The sequence below is a fragment of the Trachurus japonicus genome, chromosome 1 (assembly GCF_045865225.1).
Source record: "Trachurus japonicus isolate A0001 chromosome 1, Traja_1.0".
Taxonomy (NCBI): domain Eukaryota; kingdom Metazoa; phylum Chordata; class Actinopteri; order Carangiformes; family Carangidae; genus Trachurus; species Trachurus japonicus.
This window is the reverse complement of record NC_140907.1, coordinates 28,989,717-29,000,091: the sequence shown is the minus strand read 5'-3', so window position 1 is coordinate 29,000,091 and position 10,375 is coordinate 28,989,717. Positions and strand designations below refer to the sequence as shown.

Genomic DNA, 10,375 nt, shown 5'->3' with positions numbered 1-10,375 from the left:
GATTCTGGTACGGCAACTGCCACACCTCAAACCCCAACGGCCTGTACGCACCTGATGGTGTCGGATATGGAAGTGTCCAAATCATATGGAGCGCATGGAAAAGCTCCCTTAAGACCATCACCATGAAAATCAGATCAGTCGCTAAGTATCCATGCACTTATTGATCTGATCAGCTGTAGATCAATGAGATAATCACGCCCTCCATCAGGGTTGGAGAGCTGGGATGTTCGGGCATATAATCACTAGTCCGACTGGACTTGATGCCAACAATAACCTCTGAATCAAAATCATCATAAAATGTGTTTTTCTTTCTTTCCTACTCATCTTGTTTCAAAATCACTGTCAGACATGATAACTCTGTTGAACAGGTGCATGCACTGATGTATTGAAATACAGTTACTTTGTTTTTTTTCTGATTAAAAAAAAATGTATTTAGTGATTATTGTTTGTGGTTGATGCTGTTCTGAGTGATTATTAAATAAATAAACTTGATTGTTTCAACTCTACTTTTATTTTTGAAGTTGTCATTTCTTTAGTATCAGTTTAATTCCTCATAGAAAAGTATCTCATCATGATTTAGGTTTTTTCCTGTATTATTTTCAACTAGCAGTACATCCTAATTAGCATTAAATACAAATTAAAGATGAGGCTGATTGGAACATCTTTAGTTTCACAAGTCATGAACTGGAGTGTTGGATAAATGAAGAATTTGAGCAGATGATGGCGCTGGAGGAGAAGTCATGTGATCATCAGAGTCATCACAGTTCATCCTGTTTGGATCATGTGTCTAAAGTTCACAACACTACTGTCAACCTCGTGGTGGCACTCGAGGAAAAGTTATTATGATTTAACATCTGGGAACGATGAATATCTGTCCAAAGTTTGGTATCGGTAGAGATATTTATAGGCAGTGTTCTAAGCAATACGCTCCTTCGTAGGTTTAGTATGTGCTCAGTTGATGTTAAACGTTCCCTGTTTAGATCTTTCTGTACACCTATGTATACAGTTCACCTCTGGTGTAGCTATAAGAAAAGCAGCATGCGGCGGCTCATAGTGGCCTACAATGATGGACTGAGGTTGTTGCTTCAGGTGCCCAGGTGGCACAGTGCGAGCCAACTCTTTGTTAATTTAAATGTACCCAATTGTGAAGCACTCATCCAGGCTTAGAAAACACTGGTGGGATAGCCTGCTTATGAATTATGTGGAGAGTTGATTCTCTATCTGTGTGTCTGTCTTTTTCTCTCTCTCCTTCTTAAATCTTTATCATGTTTGTTGTTGTTGATATGGACCGCTTGTTGTGTCTGCAATAAAGATTAATAATAATAATAATAAGTCTAAACTTTAGGCTACAATGTCTCTTTTTAGTATTTTATTTACCTTTGTTGCTTTTCATTTGCTGCTGTAAGTACACAAAGTACAATTTCCATCAGTGGGATCAATAAAAAGTCTTGTCTTATCTGCATTTATGACAGAAACAACCTCAAGCTTTACAGGATCTTTAAAACAAAGCTAATAATAATTTTCTAACCCTGCTCCTCCCCATCCTTCTCCTCTTCTTCCTCCTTCTCCTCATATACATATATCCTGTATAAAACTTTTTTTTAATGGCTGACCGGCCATAAAAACAGGACCACAGCAGACATCTCCACTTTCGAGACACTTTTCCCTTCACCTCCTCTTTTTTAGGACATCAAGGATATCGGCTCGATCTGGGCGGCAGGTGAGGGTCACTTCAGTGGAAATGTTTCCTTTTCTTACTTTTAGGTATTCAACAATGAACCAGGTGAAGGCTGAATGTTTCACTGTGGACAAACAGGCTAAAAAGATATTTTTTGTGAATTCTGTAAAAAAAAAAAAAAATTAGAAAATAGAAAAATCTAGCAGTTTCACTGATTTCACAACAAACAAATGTATTTTAGCTTGATTAACTTAACTGCAATTTTTTCCCCCTGTTCCAAATGGAAATTACATTTTGACTGTGTTGTCTCTAGGGGACAGTTTATCATTCGCTGACTCCATGAAGTTCACCACCTATGACAAAGACCAGGATGTGTGGGATATAAACTGTGCTCAGTATTATCTTGGTGGATTCTGGTACGGCGGCTGCCACAGCTCAAACCCCAACGGCCTGTAGACAATACCTGTCAAATATCATTGAGTCCAATCGTCAAAACCCACTGAAATATCAACCATTTTCATAAAGGATTAATGCTTATTATGTGAATATTTTCAGCTTCCACACTGATCTACCACAGTTAACTGAGTATTTTGGGGTTTGGACCCAGTGGTCACACAAAGCAATGCATTTTAAGTGACATGGGAACAATCAACTTTTGTTCAGCTAGCTAGTTTTTCCACTATGTTAAACAGTTTTAGTTTGTTACCATGGAGTATTAGGGCCACGTTGACAGTGATTTTAAATTGGATCGGCAAATTAGTGCTGTAGTGAAGTCCAGCGTCTTTCAGATTAGGCAGCTGGCAAAGGTGAAACCTTTCCTCACACAAAAGCACTTTGAGACAGTGATTCACGCCTTTATAACATCTCGGCTGGATTACTGCAATGCACTTTGTTTTGGAGTCAGTCAGTCCTCCCTCGCACGTCTCCAGCTGGTGCAAAATGCAGCCGCTCGCCTCCTAACTGGAGCACGTAAGAGGGAGCATATAACTCCCACCCTGGCCTCCCTCCACTGGCTGCCTGTGCACTTTACAGTCCATTTTAAGATGATTTTATTTGTTTTTAAGTCTTTAAATGGTCTGGCCCCCCCTTCCCTCTCTGAGCTCCTTCAACCCTACGCTCCTGCTCGGTGCCTCAGGTCAGCTGACCTGCTGCTCCTGGAGGTACCGAGGTCCAGACGGAAGCTCAGAGGGGACAGAGCTTTCTCCACTGCTGCTCCAAGATTATGGAACGAGCTACCGTTGCACATCAGACAAGTCTCCTCACTGTCCATTTTTAAAACTAGTCTTAAAACCCATTTTTACTCCCTGGCTTTCAACTCTGCATGAGACTCTGCTCTTGTTTTAGTGTTTTATGGTTTGCTTTTATTTATTGTTTTATTGTTTCTAATTGCTTTTAAAAATAATGAAACAACTATTCTACTGTCTGTTTTATTTATTTTATTGCCTTTAATTGTTTTATGTAGGGGAGAGTGGGGTAATGTGAGACACCCCCTGTATCTAGAAAACGGAACACATTTATGGTCATCTGACCATTATGTTTTCAAGCCCCTTCCATTTCCCCATGGCCATGAAGGAGAGGACCTCATGATGCTGTGGAAAGCATGTTTTTTTCACAAAAATATGATTTTTGCATGTAAAAGTAAATTTTCTTGCTGTCAACTTAATCAACTGTTGTGCCAAAGCAAATTGATTCATGTAAAAAAACGTATATGATACATGATGATGAACTACCAACACATAAAACCATGTGATGATGCTGGCTGAAAATTAGCCTGAATTTCTAAGAGAGGTCATTTTTTCTACAATGGGGGTGTTGGGATAAAGTGAGACAAATGCTGCGGGGTAAAGTGAGACCATGGATGTATTATAATAAATCCAAGAGTGAGACACTGTGAGCACACCACACACAAAGATTTACCCTAGAATCACGTCCCCCAAGCCAGAAATCTTGCGTGATCAAACATGACCTGTAGCCACACTGCTTTGTTATGCTAGGTGCTCTCAGTCAGCTTGCTTATTTATTGGTTACATTCAATTTTAGTCACATTCCACTTTGTCGGCTCCCTCCACACACAAGAGGACTTTTGATCAAAATGGTCACAATTGTCGGGTCCTACAATCTGACCCCCAGACTATCTAACTGGGTCTATCTGTCATTTGAATGTTAATTAAAACATTCTGTGTTGTATTTGATTTTGTTCTGAGTCACTTTGTGTTGAGAAAAAAAAGTGCTTAATTGACCAATCCCCATGATTCTGTTACTAGTCTGACATTAGTTCTGGGAAGTGTGGTTGTCAAGCTAGCTGTCAGGATTCTAACTGTAACATGTGTTGTTATGGTGGTTTCAGAGTGGAAAAAGTAAGTGGATCAGTTTACCCCTGAGCTGGGGTAAAGTGAGACACAAGACCACTTTTTTTAAAACAATCATATTTTCACTGTCTTTCGTCCTGAATACATTCTGATAATTTCCATTGCTAGGAAACATCCTGAATTAATGGGAAATGTGTACATTTTACTGATAAATCATTTTAGCTCGCTTAGAGGGGAGCAAATGTAAAAAGTGTCTCACTTTACCCCACTCTCCCCTACAGCACTTTGTTTTCAACTATGGTTGTTTTAAAGTGCTATATAAACAAAGTTGAGTTGAAAGTTGAGAGTTGAGTACGCACCTGATGGTGTCGCATATGGAAGTGTCCAAATCCCATACACATGGAAAGGCTATAACTCCCTAAAGACCATCACCATGAAAATCAGTATTCATGCACCTATTGATCTGATCAGCTGTAGATCAATGAGATAATCACGCCCTGGTTGGAGAGCTGGGATGTTCGGGCATATAATCACTAGTCCGACTGGACTTAATGCCAACAATAACCTCTGAATCAAAATGTTCATAAAATGTTTTTTTTCTTTCCTACTCATCTTGTTTCAAAATCACTGTCAGACATGATAACTCTGTTGAACAGGTGCATGCACTTGCTTCCTATGTTTTAATACCTGATACATTTAAATTCAGTTTCCTGATTTTTTTTTTCATATCAAAAATTGTATTTAGTGATTATTGTTTGTGATTGATTCTGATCTGAGTGATTATCAAATAAACTTGATCATTTTAACTTCAGTGTTGTCATTTTTTAGTATCGATTTTATTCCTCATTGTAGGAGGAAGTACATGCTAATTAGCACTACATACAAATAAAGATGAGACTGATTGGAGCAGCTTTAGTTTTGCAAGTCATGAACTGGAGTGTTGGATAAATGAAAATTTTGAGCAGATGATGGTGCTGGAGTAGAAGTCTAAAGTCTAAAGTTCACAACACTTCATAGTGGCACAGGATTAGAATTATAATCATTTGACATCTGGGAACCATGAATATCTGTCCAAAGTTTGGTATCAGTAATATACGTCTAAACTTTAGGCTACAATGTCTCTTTTAAATATTTAACTCTTTACCTTTGTTGAATTTCATCTGCTGCTGTAACAAGTAAATTTTCCACCTCAAGCTGTAAAGTTCAAAATAAAGCCAATAATAATTTCCCGACCCTGCTCCTCCTCAACCTTCTCCTCTTCCTCCTCCTCATTCACTGTTGGAGAAAAAATTAGGATCCAAAACAGGGTCAGTTGTGATCGAGGATCTTTATTTCCCACATTCAATGATACAAATGAAAATATCCAAAAGTGTTCAAAAAGTCAGAAAAATACTCATCAAAGCGTCAATATAACTTCACAAAAATGATTAGAAAAGACGGAGATGAAGTTCAGTGCATTAGAGTTTACACCCCCAAAAAAATAAACCCGAGCCTGTCCCGGACCAGACTAAACTTCTTATCTCTGTGACTTTGTTTTTATACTGTACTGTAAAAGCCCTGCCTTCTTATTAAAATGAGAGGTGAACATGACACTTCTTCCCCAGTGTACGCCCTGTGATTTGTCCAGATGTCATGTTGCGATCTCTCATCAACATAATCTCCACCCTACACGGCGACTGTGTCACATTTTGCCACGTAGCGAGTTCACCCAAGTTCAGCGTCTTTGGCACCACTCTATCTTGCCGGTGGCCGTTATCTACATTGCCCGACCTTGACTCCCCCTGCAGGTGGCTGCACACGAGAACTTAACGGTGCTTTCCCACGCTTTGCACTCATCTCACCTCTACCTTCTCAGAACTTTTCCATTTTACGCAACATTCCCCCCTGTGAGACTTGAAAGTTAAAGTCATTAATGACAAGACAATAAGTCGGTAAAGAGTTTCAGAAGGTCAGAACAAGTAGAAGTTTTTAGCAAATTATCGTTGTGTTCAACAGAATCAGTTGTATACTTAAGATCAGAAACTAGAGTATGTATTATATGAGTCAGACCGCATTTAGTTGCAACTCATAAGTGGTAGCATTAAAAATACTACAAATCCTCAACTTAAATTGTCAATGTATTTAACCACAAAGATGAATACTATAAGTTTTACAGTTAACAGATAGGCTAAACATCTGTCTCCTGCATATATGGTTGTTGGCAAATTGTTTACATGTTATTGCTACACTTTATTTTGCAGGTTGCCGTTATCTACGTTGTCCGACCTTCACTCCCCCTGCAGGTGGCTGCACACGCGAACTTAACAGTTCTTTCCCACGCTTCACACTCACCCCTTCCTTCTCTATCATGCTTTTCCTTTTTTTTTACCCAACATAACCTGTATAAAAACAGGACCACAGCAGACATCTCCACTTTCGAGTCTCCAACCTTTCAGAGTTTTTCCCTTCACCTCTGCGACAGCGACATGGGTCTTTGGGTAAGTTGAGCAGCCGACTCTCTCACATTTAATTTACACTAAATATTGTGTGTATCTGTTTTTGTGTAAGTAGTTTCTGTTTCATCCTGATGGAAATGCAAAATACTGAATCAGTGGAAAGTTTGTCTAAAATATCAACCATTTTAATAAAGGATTAATGCTTATTATGTAAATATTTTTCCACACTGATATACCACAGTTAACTGAGTATTTTGGGGTTTGAACCCATTAGTCACACAAAGCAACACATTTTAAGTCACCATGGGAACTATCAACTTTTGTTTTGCTAGCTAGTTTATCACTGTGTTAAACAGTTTGTTATGACTGAGTATTAGGGCCACGTTGAGAAAGAAAAATCACAGACTTTGAGAATAAAGTTGTAAATTTTTCGAGAAAAAAGTAATTATGTAACAACACTGCATTTTGTAATAAAATTCTTGAACGCAATATGTAATAACAGTTGTTGGCACATAATGCATCAAATTATTACATTTTCTTAATGCAACACCCGCATTTTGTAATAATTTGGTGCATTATGTAACAACTAATTACAAAATGTGGCAAAGTTTATATTGCCTTCAAGAATTTTATTACAAAATATATCAGATTATTACAGAATGTGGCGTTATTACATCATGAGGTGAACATTTTATACATTATTACAAAGTGCAGCGATGGTGACTCCTCAGTCCTGATCCTTCTCGACTTGAGCGCTGCTTTTGACATGTTGGATCACACATGATGCTGAACCCCTAAATGAATATATAAATAAAGTTCATTATCATATTATTATTGTCTACCCAGGTAACACTGTTAGTGGGGCTGCTGGTTTCGGTGGCAGCGGACCAGAGCTACCTGCCCATTGACTGTGATGACGTGTATCGCCATGACAACACCAGCTCCAGTGGGGTGTACACCATCTACCCAGGAGGCCCCACCTCACCCCTGCACGTCCTCTGTGACATGGACACTGACGGGGGCAGATGGACCGTCAGTACACTACACCTCATATCTGATTAGAGTTCAGATTTGACGATGAGACTTAAAAAGCCAAAACAAAAGTGGAGCCATTGATTAAAAAAAAGTATTGTTTCAGTTTTCAACAAGTGTTGTGACTTCTCTCCTTTGAGACTTAAATGATCATCATCTGATTCGTCAGCTGTCAGAGTTCACATCCTGTGGCAGCTTGCACAGTTTTCCTTATAGAAAAATATATTTTTAAAAAACATTAGTGTGTTTAATTAAATGAAAATGCCTGATTTTGTTGACGTGAAATTTTATTTGTTGTAATTAATATATAGCCTAATATTAACAAACATTTTAAAATGTATTTTCAGACACTATAGCAACTGTGATTGCTGTTTACAGACCAGATAGTCATCAAACTCACCTGGTTCAGTTGAAAAGATTTTTTAGTTTGTCTTTCTTTTCTTTAATGTGATCTAAAGTCCTGCTAATTGAATACAGTTTTATTTTTGGTTGACTGAATTGTTGTGATTCTCCCTTTCAGGTCTTTCAGAGGAGGTTGGATGGGAGTGAAAACTTCTACAGGCCATGGAAACATTACAAGAACGGATTTGGGAATGTAGCAGGGGAGCACTGGCTGGGTGAGTCCTAGAGGGAGAATTACAGGTATATTAAAGTATCTACTTTAAAAAAAACAATTAAAAGAAGCTCTGCACAACCTGTGGCAGCAGCACATGTCAGTCAGACAGTCAGTGAGTGGCTGGTGAACACAGCGGAGCATTTAGCAGTGAAACTGAAAGTATAGAAATATTATAGAGACTTGGTGCAAGAGGTGAAGTGTAATCAGAGCTGTGTGTGTGTGTGTGTGTGTGTGTGTGTGTGTGTGTGTGTGTCTCCTCAGGTCTGGACAACATCTTCCTGCTGACGATGAGGAAGAAGAACGAGCTGCGGGTGGACATGGAGGACTTTGAGGGAGGGGAGGCCTTTGCTCAGTATTCGTCTTTCTTCGTTGACTCTGAGAGGGAAGGATATCAGCTGGATCTGGGCGGCTTCACAGGAGGAACGGCAGGTGAGGGTCACTTCAGTGGAAATGTTTCCTTTTCTTACTTTTAGGTCTTCAACAATGAGCCGGGTGAAGGCTGAATGTTTCACTGTGGACGAACAGGCTAAAAAATACTACATGATTTTTGTGAATTTGTTAAAAATAACTTCAGGAAATAGAAAAATTTGGCAGTTTCATTGATTTCACTGCATGAATAAACACATTTCTTTTAGCTGGATTAACTGCAATTTTTTTTCCCCGTTTCAAATGGAAATTACAAATTGATTCTGTTGTTTGTAGGGGACAGTTTAACATACCACAACTCCATGAAGTTCACCACCTATGACAAAGACCAGGATGTGTGGGATAAGAACTGTGCTCACTATAATCTTGGTGGATTCTGGTACAGAAGCTGCCACAACGCAAACCCCAACGGCCTGTATGCACCTGGTGGCACTAATAGTGTATGGACCTGTGGAAGTTTCCCAATCCTATGGTCCTCATGGAAAGGCTATAACTACTCCCTGAAGACCATCACCATGAAAATCAGATCAGTCGCTAAGTATCCATGCACTTATTGATCTGATCAGCTGTAGATCAATGAGATAATCACGCCCTCCATCAGGGTTGGAGAGCTGGGATGTTCGGGCATATAATCACTAGTCCGACTGGACTTAATGCCAACAATAACCTCTGAATCAAAATGACCATAAAATGTGTTTTATTTTTTTCTTTCTCACTCATCTTGTTTCAAAATCACTGTCAGACATGATAACTCTGTTGAACAGGTTCATGCACTGACGTATTAAAATTCAGTTTCTTTGTTTTTTTCTGATTAAAAAAAATGTATTTAGTGATTATTGTTTGTGATTGATGCTGTTCTGAGTGATTATTAAATAAATAAACTTGATTGTTTCAACTCTGCTTTTATTTTTGAAGTTGTCATTTTTAGTATCAGTTTAATTCCTCATAGAAAATTATCTCATAATGATTTAGTTTTTTCCTGTATTATTTTTCAACTAGTAGCACATGCTAATTAGCATTAAATACAAATTAAAGATGAGGCTGATGGGAACATCTTTAGTTTCACAAGTCATGAACTGGAGTGTTGGATAAATGAAGAATTTGAGCAGATGATGGTGCTGGAGGAGAAGTCATGTGATCATCAGAGTCATCACAGTTCATCCTGTTTGGATCATGTGTCTAAAGTTCACAACACTACTGTCAACCTCATGGTGGCACTCGAGCAAAGATTTAACATCTGGGAACCATGAATATCTGTCCAAAGATTGGTATCGGTAGAGATATTTATAGGCAGTGTTCTGCTCAAGCTAATACGCTCCTTCGTAGGTTTAGTATGTGCTCAGTTGATGTTAAATGTTCCCTGTTTAGATCTTTCTGTACACCTATGTATACAGTTCACCTCTGGTGTAGCTATAAGTAAAGCAGTATGCGGCGGCTCATAGTGGCCTACAATGATGGACTGAGGTTGTCGCTTCAGGTGCCCAGGTGGCACAGTGCGAGCCAACTCTTTGTTTATTTAAAGGTACGATATGTAAGAATGTGGCCAAAATTGTTGCTGCAGTCAAATTCAAAACACAGCAGCGCGTTGTCCCCCCTCCCCTACCCACCACACTCCAGGTTGCCAGACAGCGACGCGCTAACCTCCGCTCTGCTCACTCAGTCAGTCTCAAAGCAGAGTAAAAAGCTAAATATTCATCAACAACCTCACTGTTTTATTGCTCTGACTCACAGTAACTACGAGCGGAGTTCACGTCACTCAGGTGATCTGCAAGTTATTGTTAATTTTACCGCTCCGACGCTGTGTCTGTGTGTGCAGCGCTGACACACACACACACACACGCACCTAGACACGCACACGCACACACACATTGTAACCCCG

The 10,375-nt window shown here is 39.2% G+C and overlaps 1 protein-coding gene across 1 annotated transcript; it reads left to right on the top strand.

The window, feature by feature from the left end:
- Positions 1-6,452: 6,452 nt before the first annotated feature.
- On the top strand, positions 6,453-9,053 carry LOC146992152 (microfibril-associated glycoprotein 4-like). The gene is made up of 5 exons (XM_085789496.1): positions 6,453-6,464; positions 7,239-7,454; positions 7,975-8,071; positions 8,332-8,499; positions 8,773-9,053. The coding sequence occupies exons 1-5, from the start codon at positions 6,453-6,455 to the stop codon at positions 9,051-9,053; spliced, it is 774 nt and encodes a 257-aa protein (XP_085645622.1).
- The last annotated feature ends 1,322 nt before the right edge of the window (positions 9,054-10,375 follow it).

Coding starts and splice junctions, on each gene's coding strand:
- LOC146992152 (XM_085789496.1), top strand. Junction 7,455..7,974: donor CTGACGGGGGCAGATGGACC/GTCAGTACACTA, acceptor TCTCCCTTTCAG/GTCTTTCAGAGGAGGTTGGA. Junction 8,500..8,772: donor CTTCACAGGAGGAACGGCAG/GTGAGGGTCACT, acceptor TGTTGTTTGTAG/GGGACAGTTTAACATACCAC.